This window comes from Schistocerca cancellata, chromosome 6 (genome assembly GCF_023864275.1).
Source record: "Schistocerca cancellata isolate TAMUIC-IGC-003103 chromosome 6, iqSchCanc2.1, whole genome shotgun sequence".
Lineage (NCBI taxonomy): Eukaryota > Metazoa > Arthropoda > Insecta > Orthoptera > Acrididae > Schistocerca > Schistocerca cancellata.
The window spans coordinates 588401993-588425693 of NC_064631.1; the positions used below are offsets into that span (position 1 = coordinate 588401993).

Here is a 23701-nt window from a genome sequence, read left to right on the forward strand (position 1 = left end):
TCTTTTTGTTTCCACTCCAGGTCATGTACCTCAGCCATCAGAATCAGCTGTTTGGTTAGCATTTATACTCTCTGTAAGTCCTTCATACCTGGCTTTCACTGTATTAGGAAGAAAACGCAACAGGTTCTGAATGTCTTTCAACTTTGCTGCTGCTATAGATGGTTTCTCAATTTTTCCAAAGAAAGAAATGTCTTTAGGCAGATGTCTGATTTCTTTGTGAATAAAAATGGCCTGAAAATCTTGAAATATGTGTTTGATGCACCAATTTTACCATCTCTACCAAACTGCATTCTTATGTAAGACTGGAGTTGAAAGGGATATTTCTCCTTTAGCTTTGGAAAGAAAAAGTCCATTAAATTTGTCTTGCAGTCTTTAATAATCACACTTCCAACACATACTTGGAATGGTTGAGATTTCTCCCTGCACTGCTGAAGAACTTCTTGCGCATAGACGTTTTCTATTTTCTTTAACTTTTTTCTATAAATGCCGAAATTTGTCACACTGACTATAAGTGGCCACGCACTATGAATATGTGTTTTACTGTAATACTTTCTGTCTTTGCTAGCCAAGTGCAGAAGACAGTCATAACAAAATTTTTGTGTTGGCATCCTGCTACACCAAGAGAGAGAATTATTTTCTCAACATTTAGTCACTCTTGAACATGAAGTTATGGAGGAATAATCAGACAGAGTTAGGAGCCTTTGTAGCCTCAAATTCCATGAAATAGTACAAAGCACTTGAACATTCATTATGACAACATATACCGAAAATCTACAATCAAAGGAGTCTTTTGCAGAACTTTGTGTTAATCACATGATATCCTTTTTTTCTTTTTAATAAGCCTCAGCAACCTTTTCTGAAACTGTAACTTATCTTTAAACTCATTATTTTCTACCAAATTAAGCCTTGTAGTCACTTCACAGCAAAATTCACATCACAGCCTGGTCGCTTGAATTCATAATTCTATGTTTTAAAAAACTTCAAATTTGCAGGGTATTTCATATTCATCTTTCATTCATACTTAACTGGTAGAACTCTTCAAAGAGTGAATACAATAAGGTGACATTCAAATTCTGATTTAGATGCATAACAATGTGAATCTGGCTAAGGAATGTTCAAAAATGACTCGTTTATAAACTCCCAAATATTATCTTTTATTTTATGGGGCCTATTTTCATACCTTCTTTCCTCTCCTTGAACAACCTTCTTCTGGACAGTTCTCAAATACTTTTCTGATAGGTTGAGTACAGTTTAAAAAAAGTGTCTGCACATAGAAAGTTTACAACCCTAGTCAGGCAATGAATAAACCCCCATATTTTCTCTGTTAGTGCAATGGGTGCCTTGACTATCTCTTCTTTTTTGGTAGAAATCCATCCCGTTGGGCTTTACCACTTGAAATATAAAAACAGATGAAACAGTTTCCTGGACATCAGAAGCCACTCCTGCACTACACTCCCTTTGACAGCAACGAATAACAGGATTCCCCCCCCCCCCCCCCCCCCACTATTTCACTCACTTTCTAACACAATTTGCAGCAATACTTTCACTACCAGCAAACTGTAGCAATCGGTAACAAATTGGCTGCACAGAAGCTGACGTTTAGTGTCTTGCACCACCTTCTGAAAGCGATTTCTCAGCCTGAATGAAAGATATCAAGGTGAAATTTTCAAGACGGGTAACTCAAACAATGAGGAATTGGATCAGTACTTATGCCTGTAGTCCATCAAACTCCTCAAACGCAGTTGTCTGTAACAGTCTCTACTCACTACTGTTACCTACATTAGTGCAATCCATCTTTTCTTCATTAGATGGTTCATTACTACTTTACATTGCAGAACAATGTTCAGTTTAATATTGTGCCATTTCAGTTTGAGACACTACAAATATATAGGAGGCAAATTATGTTAATGACTTCGTGGAAATTCATATGCCTGATTTTCATTTTACTTTTTTAAAAAATCGCAAAATACAGAGGATGGAAGAGATAAGTAATCTACACTACAAAATTGAAACAATGAAAGGGGGAAAATGAAACAAATAACATTACAAGTACATTGTGCAAATTAAATGAAAGTGCAATTGGAGTTTCTCATCATGTGAGTCACTGGAAGGAAACAGATAAAAATCAACACAAATTCACTAAAATATTTTTTTAATATACTGATATTCAAAACATGATATTCATATGTACAATAAATGTCACTGTTACTGAAATACAATTAAGCAACAATTATATTGTGAGTTCAAATAACAACTGTCAATACACAACCAAAATTGAGAAGCACAAAATATAAGGTTTTTCATCTGCCAATTGCATTTATTACATGGGAATATTGCCATGAATCAAGAATTTTGTGTGGTTGCTCCAGAGAAATTAAGTATTTTCTTTTTTTATGTATAAAACAAATATAAAAATACGGTGCCACAACTGGAAACAACTCAGCATAGCACATCCATTTGATTATGGCACAACCTCTTTATCCTTATTCACAACCATATCAGAAAGAAAGTTTTATTAAAAAAATATTATTTCATTGGAAATATCAACACAGTCAGGCAGCCCTTTCGAGTTCTTTAAATTCAAAGCCCAGTTTGATTCAATATTAAATATTTACATCATGATTAAAATTGCAAAAAATTAACCACCAGAAATAGAACTATTTAATGTAACAAAAGGAAAATTTTTCAAGCACCATTATCACATTTTCCTTTATGTTAAACAACATATTTTAGGTTTTAACTTTAACTGTTGTTTTATTGAGTGGATGAAAATGGTGAATAACACTGTGTAATAGTCATAAAAACTATGTTTACATTGCAGGCAATAATCTCTATCATTCACTTGGAGCACAAATTCACTTGCAGCAGAAATTAAGTATTACTGTCTCCTAAATACGAGTTTTTAAGTAGAACTTCATCAGATTGGTTATTTTTATTTGTATCCAGTATTATTTTTAATATGCATCCTAATTTACCTTTGCATACATGTTAAAAACTGTGCAATGATGCTGTATAATTAAAGTACATATTGTCAAGCTCATGTGAAATACAAAATATCTATAAAAAGTTACTGTAAGAGCTCTAATCGGTGCATTCACTTTGTCTATAAATTAAAATATTAAGCATGAAGGGGCAGTTAAGAGCATTATTTTTTTTGACAACAGTAAATAACATTAAATACTTATTAAATGCGAGTCAGAGAAGAATACAGACAATATATAGTAACTGATTTAGTATAAAATATTTTATGGGTTATATGCATAGCTTTGCTGAAAGTAATTACAGAATGTACTTTGAAACTCTAAAATACAAGTATGTCATGGAACTTCAAAATACCCTTTCTTCTACAGGAACATTTCTATAGAACTTATCAAACATTACTGAATATTAAAATGAATTAAATAAAACTGACACTTTACAGTAATGGATGTGAGACTTCACAACTACACATTTCAAACAACTGAGACAGGTAGTTAAAAATTATCAATGAACTAAGCTATAGAGACCGACTCCTCATGAGTAATAAAACTATTCTTTGCAGACTGAAAGCAACCCTCAGGAACTAAATCAATATTCATTCCACCCATCCTCTGTCTAGGCTGTGCCAAATGAATAAATAAAATTTAGAATACGAAGAGTCCTGTTTCATACATAACCCCCTTTATGTTTGTTGAAATTACTTCCCTTCTCACTAATGAATATATATCATTCTTCGGAGAGTAGTTCCCCCTGGCGTATGGAAGGGAGTGGAGGAAGGGAAAAGGGGGGGAGGGGTTGAGAGGAGAGAGAGAGAGGAATTGCATACATCTTGGTTGTGGGCATTTAATATCTTACCAGACCTTAACAATTACCTGTGTGTAATTGGCTGATGGTAAACAAAGTGAGTTCAACCACAACTAAAAATATCAACAAAGGCCAGATTGCGATTCGCCACAAACATGAAACATTGAGTTGCAGACAGGAATAACAAAAAGACTGTTACACAATGAGCATCCTCCAGAGCATTGTTCAGAAGTGAAAGGAAAACACAAACACATTCACACAAGCAGGCATACCTAACACACACACATGACCATTATTTCCTATCACTCTGGCCCAACTGCAACTGTTGTGTTGAATGAAAGCAGCAGTCTTGAGTGGGGCATGAAAGGGAGAGGGATAGCACAGGGTACAGGTGGGAGGAGAAAAGAGTGATATCTGTGGAGCACGCACGGTCTAGAAGGCGGCAGGAGAAGACTGGCAGATGCAGTGTTGGGAGGCTGTGGGGAATGGGGCTGGGAATGGGAGCAAAAAGTGGAAAAGATTGATGGGGGAACTGGCAGTGGCGTGCAATGAAGGGGGAATATGAGTTGGTTGGAGGCGATAGGGGGCAGAAACTGTTGGGTGGAGGGTTGGCGACCGTATGTTATCATAGGTTGAGTCCATGATAATTTCGAGAGCTGTGAACGTGCTGTAAGCATAATTCCCATGTGTGCACTTCAGAAAACCTGGTGGCGGAGGGGAGGATCAAGATGGTCCAGGTTGTCAAGCAGCCACTGAAATCAAGCATGTTATGTTCAGCTGCATGTTGTGCCACTTGCTCTTGGCCACAGTTTGGCAGTGTTATTCATACTGATGGACAATGGTTGCTGCCTCCAAATTGTGCCTAAGAGCACAGTGGAACATCCTGAGAGACAACTACAGCTGAACATAATGAGCCTGGTTCAAATGGCTGTTTGACACTGCTTGATTTCAATGGCTGCTTGACACCTTGGGCCATCTGCATCCTCCTATCCACCACCATCTTTTCTGAACTGTGCAGATGGAATTTATCCTTACAACACAGTTCCTGCTCCCAAAATTATCCTGGCCTAAACCTACGATAACTACTGTCACCACACCATCCATCCAGCAATTTCTGTCCCCTCTGTCCAATCACCTTCTCCCAATTCACATCCCCTCAACCTCACTGTGTGCTTCTCTCTGCCAATGCACCCACCAGTCTTCTTCCTCCTCTGCTCCTCTCCTCTTCCACTTTCCTCCTCCCCCCCCCCCCCCCCACCCCCCTGCCCCACCTACAAGCTCCCGATGCTGCACCTCCCACACTTTTCCTGCTGCCTTCTAGCACCTGCATGCTCTGCCAAACAGCGCTCTTCTCACCCCCTACCTATACCCTGCTACCTCTCCCCCTTAACTGTCCAACTACAGATTGCTGCTTCCATTCAGTGCAACAGCTGTAGTGTGGTCAAAGCAGCGGAGATGGTGCTCATGTTTGTGTGAATGCGAGTTTTTCATTCTTTTCTGAATGCTTTGACCGAAAGCTCAGTGTGTAACAGTCTTTTCATTGTGCTTGTCTGCAACTCAATGTGTCATCTTTACAGCGTGTAGCAGTCTATGTTTTTCATAACTGGATTTCCCACTGTTTTATAATTAAAAATATGATTTCTATAGTAACTGTTAATGAGATTTCAAATAATGCTCTGTTTCTTGAACATTAATGTTTTAACAAACTGGATTCTCGTCTTCTGCACTTAAGTGATAGATCAAACTTTATAATCACATGGTTACATCATGGAAAGCAATAATTTGTAGCACTGTGAATTCCTTTGTTGACAACTGTGTAAAACAGGGTTAATTTAATTCCGTAGCTAAAACACTCACCTTACAGAGGTAGTGCTGAGTAGCAGTTTGGCACTAAACACATTTTGATTACTATAACTATTGTTCATAATTTGTTACCAGTGCAAACACATTCCCACAGTTAACGTTATGTGCTCACACACACGAGTGCACAGTACCGTGTTCAGCTATGTAGTGAATGGTTGAGTTTTTTTTTCATACAACTGTTTCAGTTACAGAATTATATTTACTACTCTTGGACATATTGTATGAAATGAAAATTTTCATTGATCAGTTTTGTTGCTTGTAGGACATCATTGAACACATTTTTTTCCTCCACTGAAAGATAAAATATTTACACAATTGGCTTCAAAGAACGAGTATCCCACTACACTGCTGAAGATCAGTACTGAAGGCCATAGAAAACTGAACTGTTGGTAACAAAACATACTACACAAATCTATCATCACAAATTCATCATTACTGTATATTTTAGAAACAAAATAATTATGGACAAACAGAGGCAGGAAGAGGTGGACACAGAGAGGGAGAGGAGGAGAATGTGTGTTCATCAATATGTCTTGAATGCATGCACAGGTGAAGCTGCAAGGAAAAGACAACAGTCTGGTTGTTCTTGGATAGTTGTTGCCCTATTCTGCAAGACAACAAAAGACTCAGTTGGCGGTCATTTGTGCACGAGGTATGCTTGCTAGTGCGTGCGAATGGTGTATGTGTCTCATTTACTGATGAAGGCTGTGGCCGAAAGCTTTATGTAAGCATCATTTAATTGTGCCTGTCTGCAACTTGACGTATCTTTTACGCGGTAGGTAGCAATCCTACAAGTCTCAGCAGGCAATGGAGTCTGCCCCCCACCCCTTCTGTCCAAACCTTACCCTGTGCCTGGTTCTTAGTAAGCTACCACATTTTAAACTGATTAGCAAAGTTTTGTTCTTCTCTATTTTGTGCAAGTTTCATTCTGTATATTTACTGATTGTATGAGAGGGATTCAAATTGCATGCAACACTCACAGACTGACTAAGTTCCATTTGTCACAGTCCAATGATTAATATCTGCACTTTTGATCATCATTATTGAACAGTAGCTACCTGATCTTCTGGTGCATTTATTTGCTATACCGTACATATACAATGCAGATCGTCCTGAAATGTTCTTATGAAATTTACCTTGTTACAAATGCTGGTAGTGAAACAGTTTATATAGAACATAGGGAATTTTACACGCCTGACATTTAACTTCCCATAAAGGAAGTTTACTGTCCTTAACTGCTTTGTGTCCCTACTTTGTCTGATTTGGTGATAGGTTGATGTGTATTTTTCATGTTCCTGAAGTACTTTCCTCTATTATGATATGTAATGTACTTACTGAATAAATAACAACTTGCTCAAACTAATAGATAAAATTTTCAGATACCTGAGGAGACCAGATGTAACTTACTGTAGACATGCCACATCTATCATTTGCAGGAATTCACTAAATTCTGAGATTCCAGACTGTTTACAATGCATCACATATAAATATCAAATACAGATTCATACATGCACCAGCCAAGGCTCACTCCACCTATTGCATTGGAGTAACTTGTAAACTTTGTATTTTCTAAATGCTAACAAGGTCTTGACTGTTAGTTATAGGCAACAACTATTTAAAAAATGAGAACTACAGAGCATTGTGGTACACTAAGTCTGGACATTTGTGTATGATAATGAAAAATTACATTACTTATTTGCAGAAAAGGAAGGAATGAGAGGACCTGTTGAGCAATGAGCACAATCTGTATGTAAAATTTCTAACAACATTCAAATCATCACCTTGTTTTTCTCTTCACAATTCTATAAAATCCCTGACATAACAATTTGACCACCTGCTTGATTATCAAATGAAAAAGAGAAGCCGGTACAGTTAAGGCGGCTGGATGTAGCAAAATACAGTTCATAAATAATAAAAGCAGTAAAAAAAAATGTAAGCGTGCATTCACTGCACGCGCGCGCACACACACACACACACACTCACTCACACACACACACACACACACATACACACACACACACAGAGAGAGAGAGAGAGAGAGAGAGAGAGAGAGAGATGTGCAACAGTACTTGTCATAATCATGCAAATGTTAAAAACAGCAGGTTACTATTGAAAATGGTCCGACTTTTAAAGGTAAAAAATTTCTGTGACAACACTAAAAATTGAGTCAAAAGACATTACACTGACAAAATGGAATAACTGATGAAGTTATAAGAGAACAAAGGTTATACCATCATAAATATTTAGGAAATGTTAAGCTAACTAACATAGTTAACTTTATAGTACAAAATTATATTTTTCTAAATTTGTTTTCTTGACTAAACAAAGTACAGTTCCTAGAAAGGGTGACTTGTATCTGCTGGAATCTGCCTCTATAGATGAAATTCTTTTATGACTAAACTGAAGCAAGACAACTCTTATTATCTGTTTAAGACCCAATTGATTTTTTTTTAAATGTTCATCTATGAGAAACTTGTACATCACTTAGCAATTATTTAAAATAACATACTGCTGACTAAATACAAACAAGAGCTCTAAAATATTTTCACAAAACTTAAAATATAATTAAAGTCTTAAAATTTAACTAAAGTAATGTTAAAGCTGAAGCAATTATCTCCTTACATTCTACAATACTTTTATATTTCCAGTATAAAATGAAAAATAAAAACATTATAAACACAAAAGTTACATTCTTAAAGCAGTATTGATGAGGCAGTGTGCAATAGTGAATAAAGTTACTTGATGAATGACCAAGTCAAAATGTGTCATAGTATAAATTTGTTTACAGTGAATATGAGAAAAATATTTACATTACATAAAAGTTACTTGCCCTTCTGACAGGAAGCACAAAGTTCAGGATATGCCTAATACATAAAGGCTGAAATGTACAGCAAGACAAACATTTTACAAAACTAGTTTATAAGGGGAAGAAACAGTTACCTCAGTATAATATGCAGGAACGTGTACATCATTTACATACAAAATTGGTGCAATTGTTTTAAATATGATTAGAGTGAATGTCAACTGGTTCAAATTACAATTCATTCATGTTACATAAGTCCAGTAATAGGAGCAGATCAGTATGTTCAAACTGTCTATGAATTACCAGCATGTAACATAATGACAGGATATTAATAATGTGTAGCATCAGGAATAATGTTGATATTATTGGAGAGCCAAGAGAGAATTTTGAATACAATGCACTACTACTTCAGTAAAAGATTCGGCCTTAGTAGTAGAGTCCCATCGCAAAATTCGATGAATAGTTGCATTAATGGGAAACTTACTGTATTAATCCTGAAAGAGCATGATTAATTTCCAAATCTATCTTCAAGTCTACATTAGGAACACAGTGTAGCCCCCAAAGAGAAAGCCCTTATTTGTGCATTCTCAACTTTGATTTATCATTATGTCACTACCACATTGTGTGATACAACTGTCATTACATTTTTATTATTCTGTGGTTCTCAAGTAATTGTGACCAACAGCTTCAGCTAGCCTTCAGGTGTTATGACCTTTGGGATGCAGCATTTTCAAATCTCAGCAATACAAGGCCTAATGTGACAGCTTTGCTGGGGGGTTTCCTAGCATGTATTTTTGCATCTCACTGTCCTGAGGATCTCTACACTTTGACAGAAGTTATAAAAGTCAAATAAGCTGCCAAACATTATGAAGCCATATAAAGTCATATGCTGTCATTGTGTTCAAAGCTGCAAGTGGTAAGAAAATAAATTACAATATATATCTTCAAATTACTGTGCTCTCCATTCCAGAATGAGAAACTTGACGATACTGTCTTGATTTGTGCAGAAGCCACTCATTATTACTTAAGCATGGCAGACCATGGAGATTTTGGTACATTCGTGTTTTGGGGGACCTGAAATGAGAAAAGAAAAATGAAGAGCTAATTTAGACTTGTGCAAAACATAAAGAAATATTTCCTAAAGCAAAAATCAAAAGTCAAATACAGAGATTGATGGTATGTGAGACATAGAAGAGGTGCTTACTAATGAATCACTGACACAGTAACAGTAAACATATCTCTATCATTGGAAGGAAATAGCAATAGGAAATATAAAATGCTAAAATAAAAATGTGTATATATCCTGTTCATCTTGCCTACTGACAAGGTAATGTGTTTGAAGTTCAACCACAGAAGAATGGATTTTTTTTTCTCTCCTCTGTTTTAGTACCCCTCACTTACACCACAGTCACCAATATCTCTGACAAGTTTTATGCAAGTATTTTTAATAATGTGTGCTGCAATCACATATGAAATATTTATGACAGAAATTCCTCTACAAAGTAAGTACAAATATATTACTACTAGCATTACTGCAAAAACAAATTTACCACTAGCAAGACACAAAAAAGAAACAAGAAGGATCTAAACCTCTGTCTACTATTCAGTGCCTCCTCTGTGTGTTGAGAGTGAAACCTCTGTCCACTGTTCAGTGCCTCCTCCATGTGTTGAGTGCTAAGTCTATTTCGCACACACATCCTTATTTTGAGTTAGCATTTTTACCTTAAGTAAAAGTCTTTCGCGTATCTACAATGACTGCTTTGTGCAATTAGTGTGTCTTCACACTATGAATGAAAGGGCACACAAAACAACTACTATCAGAAAGAAACTTATTGCATGAACTTCAAGTGCTGCTTTGTAAAAGTAACAACAGAGAAATTGTTACATCACTACATGGCAGAATGGCTGAATTGTGCAGTTGTCATTATGGATGATGACTGAATGAACAATGTAGTGAATCTGAAACTTTCAAAGAGCTGTCAAGTAAGTATCCTCAATAGTACAAAACACATTGTATTGTATGTAAGGAGTATCACAATGAGGGTGATTTAATACACCAAAAAATCTTATTAGAAAGAGAATCATCATCATCATCATCATCATCATCATCATCATCATTTAAGACTGATTATGCCTTTCAGCGTTCAGTCTGGAGCATAGCCCCCCTTATACAGTTCCTCCATGATCCCCTATTCAGTGCTAACATTGGTGCCTCTTCTGATGTTAAACCTATTACTTCAAAATCATTCTTAACCGAATCCAGGTACCTTCTCCTAGGTCTGCCCCGACTCCTCCTACCCTCTACTGCTGAATCCATGAGTCTCTTGGGTAACCTTGCTTCTCCCATGCGTGTAACATGACCCCACCATCTAAGCCTGTTCGCCCTGACTGCTACATCTATAGAGTTCATTCCCAGTTTTTCTTTGATTTCTTCATTGTGGACACCCTCCTGCCATTGTTCCCATCTACTAGTACCTGCAATCATCCTAGCTACTTTCATATCCGTAACCTCAACCTTGTTGATAAGGTAACCTGAATCCACCCAGCTTTCGCTCCCATACAACAAAGTTGGTCGAAAGATTGAACGGTGCACAGATAACTTAGTCTTGGCACTGACTTCCTTCTTGCAGAAGAGAGTAGAACGTAGCTGAGCGCTCACTGCATTAGCTTTGCTACACCTCGCTTCCAGTTCTTTCACTATGTTGCCATCCTGTGAGAGTATGCATCCTAAGTACTTCAAACCGTCCACCTGTTCTAACTTTGTTCCTCCTATTTGGCACTCAATCCGTTTATATTTCTTTCCCACTGACATTACTTTCGTTTTGGAGATGCTAATCTTCATACCATAGTCCTTACATTTCTGAACTAGCTCTGAAATATTACTTTGCAAACTTTCAATCGAATCTGCCATCACAACTAAGTCATCTGCATATGCAAGACTGCTTATTTTGTGTTCACATATCTTAATCTCACCCAGCCAGTCTATTGTTTTCAACATATGATCCATAAATAATATGAACAACAGTGGAGACAGGTTGCAGCCTTGTCTTACCCCTGAAACTACTCTGAACCATGAACTCAATTTACCGTCAACTCTAACTGCTGCCTGACTATCCATGTAAAGACCTTTAATTGCTTGCAAAAGTTTGCCTCCTATTCCATAATCTTGTAGCACAGACAATAACTTCCTCCTAGGAACCCGGTCATATGCCTTTTCTAGATCTATAAAGCATAGATACAATTCCCTGTTCCACTCATAACACTTCTCCATTATTTGCCGTAAGCTAAAGATCTGGTCCTGACAACCTCTAAGAGGCCTAAACCCACACTGATTTTCATCCAATTGGTCCTCAACTAATACTCGCACTTTCCTTTCAACAATACCTGAGAAGATTTTACCCACAACGCTTATTAAAGAGATACCTCTGTAGTTGTTACAATCTTTTCTGTTTCCATGTTTAAAGATTGGTGTGATTACTGCTTTTGTCCAGTCTGATGGAACCTGTCCTGACTCCCAGGCCATTTCAATTATCCTGTGTAGCCATTTAAGACCTGACATTCCACTGTATTTGATGAGTTCCGACTTAATTTCATCCATCCCAGCCGCTTTATTGCACTGCAATCTATTGACCATTTTTTCCACTTCCTCAAATGTGATCCTATTTCCATCATCATTCCTATCCCATTCTACCTCGAAATCTGAAACATTACTGATCGCATTTTCACCTACATTCAGCAACTTTTCAAAATATTCCCTCCATCTGCCCAAGGCATCCACAGGATTCACCAGCAGTTTTCCTGACCTGTCCAAAATACTTGTCATTTCCTTCTTACCTCCCTTTCGAAGACTGCTAATTACACTCCAGAATGGTTTTCCAGCAGCTTGACCCATAGTCTCCAACCTGTTTCCAAAGTCTTCCCAAGATTTCTTCTTGGATGCTGCAATTATCTGTTTGGCTTTGTTTCTTTCTTCAATATAACTTTCTCTGTCTACCTGGGTTCTGGTATGTAGCCATTTTTGATACGCCTTCTTTTTCCTTTTACAGGCTGCCTTAACTGTATCATTCCACCAAGCTGTTTGCTTCATTCTACTTTTACACACTACTGTTCCAAGACATTCTCTAGCCACTTCTAGTACTGTGTCCCTGTACCTTGTCCATTCCTTTTCCAATGACTGTAATTGACTACATTCAACTAACTGGTACCTTTCTGAGATCGCTGTTATGTACTTGTGCCTGATTTTCCTTATCCTGAAGTTTCTCCACTCTTATCCTCCTACATATGGACCTGACCTGCTGCACTTTCGGCCTCACAATCCCAATTTCACTGCAGATTAAATAATGATCAGTGTCATCAAAGAATCCCCTGAATACACGTGTGTCCCTCACAGCCTTCCTGAATTCCTGATCTGTTATTATATAGTCAATGACAGATCTGGTTCCCCTGCCTTCCCAAGTATACCGGTGAATGTTCTTATGTTTAAAAAAGGAGTTTGTGATTACTAAGCCCATACTGGCACAGAAATCCAAGAGTTGTTTCCCGTTCCTGTTGGCCTCCATATCCTCTCCAAATTTACCCATAACCTTTTCATACCCTTCTGTTCGATTTCCAATCCTGGCGTTAAAATCACCCATGAGCAGAACACTGTCCTTGTCCTTTACTCTAACAACTACATCACTGAGTGCCTCATAAAAATGATTCATCTTATCTTGATCTGTCCCTTCACAATGCGAATATACTGACACAATCCTAATTTTCTTGCTAGACACTGTCAAATCTATCCACATCAGTCGTTCGTTTACATGCCTTATTGCAACTACGCTGGGTTCCATTTCTTTCCTGATGTAAAGCCCTACTCCCCATTGTGCTATTCCTGCTTTGACTCCTGACAGGTAGACCTTGTATTCTCCCACTTCCTCTTCTTTCTCACCCCTTACCCGAATGTCACTAACAGCTAAAACGTCCAGCCCCATCTTATTTGCAGCCTCTGCCAGCTCTACCTTCTTCCCAGAGTAGCCCCCATTGATATTAATAGCTCCCCATCTCATTACCATTTGTTTGCCAAGTCGTATCTTAGGAGTCCCTGGTTTGTCAGTTAGAGGTGGGACTCCGTCACCTCCAAAGGTCCGAGGCATTTTGCTCTGATTGTTGCCAGCATCATATTTAAAGTACCAGGGAAGCAGGTTGCTAGCCTTACTTGCCCCGAGTCCCACTGGGTTTTACCCCTAATGGCTGAGGGACTAACCGGTGGATTTGGTAGTCTTTGCCGTATGAGCACAAAGGTGACCACGACTCAGAATATGTCCGAGATGCCCAGCCTTATTCCAAAGTAACTGGTATCCCAACTGTCGGGACCACTTACTTGGCCACTCATACGTTGCCCGTGGTTCATGAACTAGGACATGACTACAGGAACCCACACCATGAACCACTAGAAAGAGAATGTCATATCAAAAAGTGCTGCAGTTTTCATTACAAAAAATCACTAACACTCCTTCAATATTAGTGAATGCAAACAGCTTTATTGCTCAACATTCAGTTACCACAAGTTCTTTATTCAGATAAGCTTACAACTGTTTTTCTCCAAAAACTCAATACTAAACATAGATACTTTATTCAATGCTTAGCTTATTTTAAACTGGTGGAAATTAGGTATATAGATGAGAGAGGGATGAAAAAGCCATGGGAGTTCTAAGCTCTAACAACACATTTAACTTGACAGCATTTTCAATGAAGAAGTAAATGTACTTACAAGTTTAACACTGCTTGATATAAATAAGTATTAAACATCAGTATAATAATAATAATAATAATAATAATAATAATAATAATAATAATACACTAATGAACAACTATTTGAGAAATAGCTGTTGTTTTGGAGAAAAAAGTTCTGTCAACATATCAAATGAAATAGTTCACTTTGTCACGACAGGGGTCGTCAGACCTTTTGCTGGTCACCTGCATGACTGTCAACCACAGTATGGGCATGCAAGCAACATCAACAAATCTGATAATACAAAATTGTTAAGGCTTTTGTGGCCACTTGTTGACAAACAGTCTGTTGGCTTCTGTCTCGGGTTCTTCGGTCGACGTTTGTCTAATGATTTTACTGACATTTCGCCAGAACGAGTGGCTGGCATTTTCAAAGCTTCACCCATCATCGCTGGTGGTGAACTGGATCTGATCATGCCCATGTTGCACATGCCCAACATATAAAATACTCCATTTTTTAGTCAATTTAGGAATAAACCAACACCTCCACGTCAATTGCTGTAGGTAACAGGAAATTGTGACAGGGTGCCATCAACTATCACAAATTGTAACAGCAGACACACTTGCCACAGTACAGAAAACCGCTTTCCAGTTCAATGTTGGACACTGAACCGATATGTTATCCAAACTGTAAGCTATGGGGTAAAGAAGCTATCACCTCCAATATGTGTACCACTGCTTGCAACCCATCTTCACAGAATGGAAAGAAGATTAGAGTTTGATTTCCTCTCAGAGGCCTTGACATCCATTTGTTGTTGAATCTTGAAATATACTCTGAGCTCAAACATAACAAAATATCGCTAACAGAATGACATCCTCCAAGAGAATCAGGAAGATACCGAAAACATAAATCATTTGAAACCCAACTTGTACAAGTCTCACACGATATACTGAAAGCTATGGATCAAGGCAGGCAGGACGATGCAGTATTCCTCGATTTCCGAAAATTATTTGAATCAGTACCATATCTATGCTTATTATCAAATTTACAAGGGTCTTTATAACTGGGCTGAGAATTTTTTGGTAGGGAGAATGGAGCATGGTATCTCAGATGGAGAGCCATTGACATAAATTCATGTGTGTCCCAGGCAAGGGTGTTGTGAGCGACCCTGTTCAAATACTGTATCAATGATCTTGCAGACAATAGTAATAACAAGCTCAGCCTTTCTGCGGATGATGCAGTTATCTATTATCAAATACTGTCTGAAAAAAGCTGTCCAAATATTTAGTCAGCTCTTGATAAGATTTCAAAGTGGCGCAACTTGCTTTAAATGTTGAGCAATGTAAAATTGTGCACTGCCCAAATGGAAAAAAAGAAGCTTAGTATCCTATGACTATAATATCAATGAGCTGCAGTTGTAATCAGTCGACTCATACAAATTCATGCATGTAACGATGTGTAGGGCTATGGAACAGAATGATCAGACAGTCTCTGTCATAGAAAAAGCAGTTGACAGACTGATAAATTGGCAGAATACTAGAGACATGCAATCAGTCTACAAAGGAGACTGCACACAAATCATTTGTGTGACATATCCTAGAATATTGCTCAAGTGTGTGGCACCTCTACCAAACAGGACTAACAAGGGCTTATTGAACAGATAATGAAGGGCTTTGTGTTACCTGTGGGAGACACTATAACACAACTGGACAAGTAAAAAGAAGAGAGATCAATTATGATAATATTGTGTAACAGTGATAGCATCAGTTCTCATGTCTTGAAGAACAAATACGAAAAGGGTATTATACTAATACTTTATCCTATTACCTATTCTAGTGTCTGATCATAATATAATATAAATTATGTATGAGATAGTTAAGAGACACACATCTATTACTGGTAATAGTTCCTGACTCCTAAAGCACTCCATCTTCAGGCCACGAGTGGCCTACTGGGACCATCTGACCACCGTGTCATCCTCAGTGGAGGATGCGGATAGGAGGGGCGTGGGGTCAGCACACCGCTCTCCCGGTCGTTTTGATGGTATTCTCGACCGAAGCCGCTACTATTCGGTCGAGTAGCTCCTCAATTGGCATCACAAGGCTGAGTGCACCCTGAAAAATGGCAACAGCGCATGGCGGCCTGAACGGTCAACCATCCAAGTGCCGACCACGCCCAACAGCGCTTAACTTCGATGATCTCACGGGAACCAGTGTATCCACTGCGGCAAGGCTGTTTCCAGTTCCTGACTCATAAGATATGTAATTATTAATGGGCTCTAATTGGAACTGTTGGTATTAAATGAAGTAGACCTAAGCATCTAAAAAAAAATCCTGAAGCCCATAGGTGTTCAGTGGAGAATATAAAGGAAAAAATATATTATGATAGATAGACTTTGACTGAAATTGTCAATTATTACTGTAAAGCTTCAAATAATTGTTGATTAACTGATGTGCTTAGCATAATGTCGTATAAAATTAAATAATTCAGAAAGACTTTGACCAGCTGTGTCAATTGCGTACAAAAGGTAATTCTAGAGGTGTTGATTTTAATTGTTAAGAATACACTATATGGGCAGGTTGTTTGTGTACAGTTGGTATAGACATTACTGGATCTACGTGACATGTGGCTAGTGGGGAAGCTATTTGATGGTACAGTATGAACCTTTTCTGCCAGATGATACGTGGTACAGTAAGTATTGGTAAGTATTAAAAGCATTATTATTATTATTATTTATGTATTCTGTTATTGCTTACAATTTCATAAAAAATTGATGATTTATTCAAGAGAAAGAACTTCACAAATTGAGCAGGTCAACAGCATGTTGGTCCACCTCCGCCCTTATGCAAGTAGTTATTTGGTTTGGCATTGATTGATAGAGTTGTTGGATGTCCTTCTGGGGGATATCATGCCAAATTCTGTCCAACTGGTGCACTAGATCATCAAAATCCCAAGCTGGCTGGAAGGCCTTCCCATAATGCTCCAAATGTCCTCAATTGGAGAGAGATCTGGTGACCTTGCCGGTTAAAGTAGGGTTTGGTGAGCATGAAGACAAGCAGTAGAAACTCTTGCTCTGTGCAGGCGGGCATTATCTTGCTGAAATGTAAGCCCAGGATGACTTGCCACAAAAGGCAACAAAATGGGGCACAGAATATCAGTGACACACCACTGTGCTGTAAGGGTGCTGCGGATGACAATCAAAAGGGTCTTGCTATGAAAAAAAGTGGCATCCCACCATCCCTCCTCATTGTCAGGCCATATGGCAGGCAACAGTTAGGTTAGTATCCCACTGCTGTCTGGGATTTGTCCAGACATATCTTCAACCTAGAATCCCATTGACAGGAGCAGAATTGTCTGCAGGGATGAGTCCCGCTTTGAACTGAGCCCAGATGACTAATGAAGATGTGTCTGGAGATGCCCTGGATATCGACCTGTCACCCACCATATGGCCTGACAACCAGAAGCGATGGTCTGGGAGTGCCATTTCTTAACATACTGAAATCTCATTAATATCAGACAAATATGTTTCAAACTGTAATGTTTTAAAGTGAATAGTTCCTAGGATAGATGCCCAAAACTCAGACCATTTTGTGTGCCGCACAACAGCGAGAAACTGCATGTGTTTTGCTGCAATGTTCACCTTTTTGCAACATCTGATACATCATTTCTGTACGATAATTCTTGCCCTTTCATTTCATACATGTTTGTACCATGTGTACTTTGTAGACAAGTAAATCAATTTACAAATAGCTGGGCATATATGCCATTTTCTGTTCCATGTGGCTGCAACTGGAACGTATTGATTCTCTGTAAATTGAAGGTGGAGGAGGGGAGAAAGGAAAGGAAAGGGAAGGGATTACTGATGGAAGTTGCATTGGGACATTATGTAGAATCAGTGCAGTTCATCAACCACTGCATCATGGGACACAATGTTACCGCAACTGCGCGGACTATCTCGGCACATCTCATGGCCAATCTACATTCCCTATAAGTGCTTCCTATCCGCAGTCCCTGTCCATTTCCTCCATGCTAGCTGCCATGGGATTCCCCTAGGAGGTTGGATGTACTTGTGCACCCACACCGAGGAAGGTGGATCTACTGCCCATTCATACAAGTCTATCGATTCATTGCAGTGGTATGGAGAGGCACTCTTGTGAAGTACTTCTGAACACATTTTCTTAATATTATCTTGTGCAGCAAGTTCGACATCCCACAAGCCATGGAAATTTTTCAACCTTGTAGCTATGGACAGGCCTGACATTATTGACGGTGTCACTACAGAGATAAGGTTTAGTGATCATGATATCATACTGGTTACTGGAGTTAACAGACCCACAAAGAATGCTACAAGAGATTTTGTACTGGAAAGAATAGATGAGCAATTATTAGCATCCTACTTAGACAATGAATGGAGAACATTATTTCAAATATTGTGGATGTAGAAGAATTATGGGCAGAGTTTCTTAAATAGTGCTCTGGAGAAATGTGTGCCAAGGAAGTGTATTAAGGGCAGAAAAGATCCACCAGGGTTAAATAACAAAAGTCAGAAAATGCTGAGGAAACAGAGACTGTTGCACTCTCAGAGCAAATAAATGATGAAGAAATGGTGACAGGTGAAAGTTTGTAGAAACTTATGTGTCTATAAAAAGATGGATGCACAAAGCATACACCAGCTTCCAGAGTCACACACGATGCACTGAAACAGTTCCAAGACAGATTTTATTTCCGGCATATAAGTGATGTCAATGTGGTAACTACTGTTGCATCTTGAACTAACAACTGTAAACAATAGACGCGCTTTCAACCAGAAACATGTAAGCAGGTAGTGTTAAGCAGCGGACATCCACCCATAGCATGCCAACATTGTTGTGTAACAAATTGCAGTGGAGTAACATGTCTAAATCAGTGTTCAAGACATTCTCCAGACTGTTTTGAAGAAGAGAAAAGTGTGTGTAAAGTTTGTCTCACACACCTTGACTCCAAAACTAAAAAGACACATTTGGATTATATAACTTTTCTACGTGTTACTTACACTTTTGTGTAGATCATGGGTTTGATTCATCAGAATGAGTATGTTACAGAAATGATCAATTAACTGCAGTGAGAAACATTACAAGAAAAACACTGTGCATCAGGAAAAGCCTTACACACGAAATTCCAATAGTCTAAATTCCAAAATGAGTAAATGCAATGATATAAAAGGGGATTACGATGAAAAATAAATTTTCTTTTGTCCTAAAGAACACAGTCCAATGTTCATGATGACTAGCAGATGCGTAAGGGAAGGGCCATTGCCACTTTCTTAGCATCACTCACAAATGGATCTAATTCTGGAGCATATGAATTAGGGGAGATATCTTACCATTCATCATTTTGTAACAATTTGTTTCCATTAATAGGGCTGTACATATCTATGACACTTTCATTTATGCTAATGTTCAATGTCAAGATCCAGGAACATTTTTTATTGGAGATCACGTGCATGAATGTGACTATGGCAACTGTTATTGAAAATCAATTGGTCTGCAAGGATGTTATTTTAAACAAAGCAATTCATACACTATTATTTATCAGTGACCGAAGTGTTACAACTCTTCTGGAGAGGATCTGTTTGAAGTAAAGAAGGAAGATTAAGATTTAATTTTCCACTTACAACTAGATCATTAGACACAGAGCACAAGTCTGGACTGAGAGAGACACGCTATCCTCCTGAATGCGAGTTCGGTGTCTTACAACTGCACCATTTTGATCTGTAGGATTTGGTGGAAACCATATGTCTGCTACATACTCTAACAAAGATGTGTAATTATTAATTTTTCAAAAGGCAAAAACACAGTAATGCCTTGCTTTAATAGTAAATGAACTTAGATTGTGTTCTGCTATGCTGCACACAGTGCCACACATGAGTGTTACAGAGGTACCATCAACAAGTTACTTAAGTTGTTGCAGAAGAGCGACAGAATAGGAGAGTGTAGAAGAACTTTGCTGCAGGTGCTGTGGCGCACCTACCACAGAGTGCCAGCAGCTGAATGTCTGCTGCCCTAAATATTCAATCGCCTATGGCTCCACTCCTACTCTGTCAGGGCAAGGAAGTCAGCGAGAACGCCAGCAGAGCACGACTTCAGCAGTCGCACTGACATCACAATCATCGCACAAATAGAATCAGCATGCACAGATCAGCACTATGTTCTGCTTCTGCAGCCCAGCTCTGCAGCCAATCAAAACAAAGTAATCCTCCACGAAGTGAGGATTTAAGCTCTCGCTGGAGCAGCAGAAAGCTTTGACATTGCCTGCCCAGATGTGATGATCATCACTAGATCCGCAGTGACTGCAGCTTTCGTCATCCATTTCACTGTTCGCCACCGCTGTTCTGACCATGACGTCACGCTACCATGGACCAGACACTACCAGCTAGGAGGGTCTGGACTAGGACAGGATTGTAGTACAGAAATTTAATTTGACATCATTCGTACTCATAAAAGAACTTAGTTTTCAAGACGAATGGCAGAACTAAACTTTTGTTTCCATTATATAGTCTAGCAAGTGACTTCATTCTTGACAGTAGCAAGAGCAACCCTTTATGCCAACTAAGAATTACAGAAGAAGTGTTTGTTTATTTGGTGTTTTTCTGGAAGACTCTCTAAGTACATTTAATTTGGTTGTTCAAATAATCAGAATTGTGTGAAGAAACAGTAAGTCAATACAGTCAAGCTTGTGTGTCTTGTATTGGATGTAAAAGCACGTGTTGAAACCGAATATACAAAAACAATGGCTATTACAATTCTATTGTACAAGGCTGAATCAATAATCTAGAAAGGTCACGGCATCAGTAAGAATAAGATTTCAGAAATGAAATTTCTTGGAGTAGTTCAAGCAAGTAGCATAATTGAATAGATCCTCAACAAGGAAAGTCAATAACAAGAAATAAGGAATGAAAGATCTTCCCAACAACAAAATTATCGACAGATATAAGGTCAACGTTAAATTAAAACAAAAATATAAAATCAAGAGACTATAACAACTAGATCACTATCATTGGAAAACTGAAATAAGAGCACTGTTTAGGAGAATACAAATTCTATGCACACTAGCAGGGCTAAGACGAAGAGACAGCTGTTGTCTACATTCAGTATTGTCATACCTCAGTAAAAAGAATGAAACACTAAAATCAGTTAGAAGAAACATATTACCGAATCAGTTTCTTTAACAGACTGTAACACTAACATTTTAAGAAATTTTTAAAAATGCAAAAAAGCGTAAAAAATGTATACTTACACATTCTTCAGTTCTTGTGCAATCTGATGTAAAGATTTGCCTTTAGTTTCTGGTACAAACAAAAATATCAGTAAAACTCCCATCATGCACACTACACTATTGAGGAGGAACGTTCCAGCCACTGAAAGGGACTCTGAAACAAATGAGAAACCAGTTATAGAGTAAATCAATTGATGATGACATATCTGCTGCACAATAGTAAACTCAACAATTTGTGTACTAAAAGTAAAGAATGAAATCACATGTGACTCTCAGTTTTCCTCTTTAGCTTTAAAAATGTAACTTATATGACAGAAACTAAAGAAAAATATATGGATTTGTAGAAGCCAGCCCAAGCACAATGCTCCTATGTATTGTTTAAATCCCATTTACACCAGAGAAAATGGAAGTAAAAGCACACTAATGAGCAGTCGCAGACAAATTGCATTATTCACTACTATACATTTTTTCCTGTGAACAAGCATTTACACTAGAGAAAACACAAAAGAATGAGTAAAGCATGCCAACCCTATGGAAGCTCACCACTTACAAAAACCAGGGCAAGCCACTCTAATATCTTAAAAGGCGCTAAAACTGAAAATACAAGAATCATGAGAGATAGCCAAAATAGTAACGTAGGTAAGTGTGAATGGCTGAGCAGTTACAAAAAATATGGCTGGGCCATTCACCCTTTAATGCATTAAGAACACTTCCCAAAAATTTTAGGAAACAAGTTGAGCATATCACTAAACCATGAAACTCTATCCACAGCCATTTGAAAGTAACTTAACATAGAGGGCAGATCTGTTGGCAAATCAGCTGCTGCGCTCTGGTCCGAAAATAAAACACATTCTAACAAAACGTGGCACACAGAGAACTATGCGTCACAAGCATCATGCATTGGAGGGTCCTCTCGCCAGAACAAGAAGCCTTGCTTCAGAGGGTTGCGACCTATGCGGAAGACAAGTAAGGAGCACCTCACCCCCCCCCCCCCCCCCACACGAGTGGAAGGAGGTGGAGTGGACTTTACCGGATGCAGCTTATTGTCTGTCACTTCGAGCCACTCTTCTTCCCATTGATGCATGACTCTGCACCTAAACAGAAAAGTGATAGCACGCCGGGAGATGACACACTAAACTACCTGAAGATCACGACATGCCTGCTTGGTTGCTACACCTGCCACTTTATTCCTCGTAAAACCCATGTGACCTGCCACCCAGCAGAAAGACATATTCTTCCCCAGCCTTTATAAGTGGAGAAGGGCACCCTGGATATCCTAGACTACTTTATCTGCTGGATACAAGGGTTGCAGAGGTTGAAGGACATGAAGGGAGTTGGAACAGACGAGGAATTTCACAGGCAAGACACATCTCACTTACTCCAGCATCCTCAAGAATGCAAATAATTTGACATCGACAACAATGAGGTTGGAGACAACCAAATCCTGAGGACATGATCAGGGAAAACAAAATAGCAGCCAACAAAAACTGCCTGGTTAGACCAATCCACGAATACAGTTACTAGTTGTGGAGCTCAGTTAAAACATTGGAAAATATCATTGTAAAAACATAAGTAGGAGTGCAATCTATCCTGTACTGCACTAAATCTAAAATTATTCTTTGCCTCTGCAGTAACCAGAGTCGTAGTTGGTTAAAATCTCCGATATGAATCAGTATATACCCCACAACAAGGGACTGCAGCTCACACTTCACATGGATTCCAAAGGGCCTCATTGATCATGGACGACTGAAGAAAATGCATTCCATAACTGGACAAGCAACAGTGCAATACACTGGTGAATTTGGAGCAGCGAGGAACTTATACGCTTGATGTACCATGATCAGTTTCCACCAGATGGGAAGTGACAACTACCCAGCCTCAGCACAAATACTCTGTACAGGGCATCCTTTGAGCACCCATGGCCAGCCTAAGCCTCTCGTAGTGGATAGCATCAAAGATCTCTCACTGAGATGTATACTGTGCACTCATAGTCCAGCTGTGATCTCATGAAACCTCTATAAAACTGGAACAGGCCCAACCTGTCTGCTCCCCAAGACCTGTGGCTAAGGCACTTGAAGACATTCAATATATTCTGGGTCCTTGCCTTCAGGTACTTTAGACCTGGTAACCACAACAAGATGGCATAATGTTTCGGATCACGAGTAAGGTGCAAAAGTTATGTTTCTATGTGTCTAAAATAAGCTGCGAACTGTCCAACGGCCTTGCAGATGACACAATGTATGCTGAGAAAAATGGCAACAAAGAAACAAAGAAAATACGTCAGA

At 38.6% G+C, this 23701-nt stretch overlaps 1 protein-coding gene across 1 annotated transcript in view; it reads right to left on the reverse strand.

Annotated features, from left to right (window-relative positions):
- Positions 1-7640: 7640 nt before the first annotated feature.
- Positions 7641-23701, reverse strand: part of LOC126190739 (solute carrier family 2, facilitated glucose transporter member 10-like) — a 68972-nt gene continuing 52911 nt past the window's right edge. The window contains exons 6-7 of the mRNA XM_049931232.1: positions 21438-21570; positions 7641-9523 (exon numbers count right to left, since the gene is read on the reverse strand). Coding sequence (XP_049787189.1) covers positions 9394-9523; positions 21438-21570 — 263 coding nt within the window. The 3' untranslated portion in view covers positions 7641-9393. The remainder of the gene's footprint in view (positions 9524-21437; positions 21571-23701) is intronic.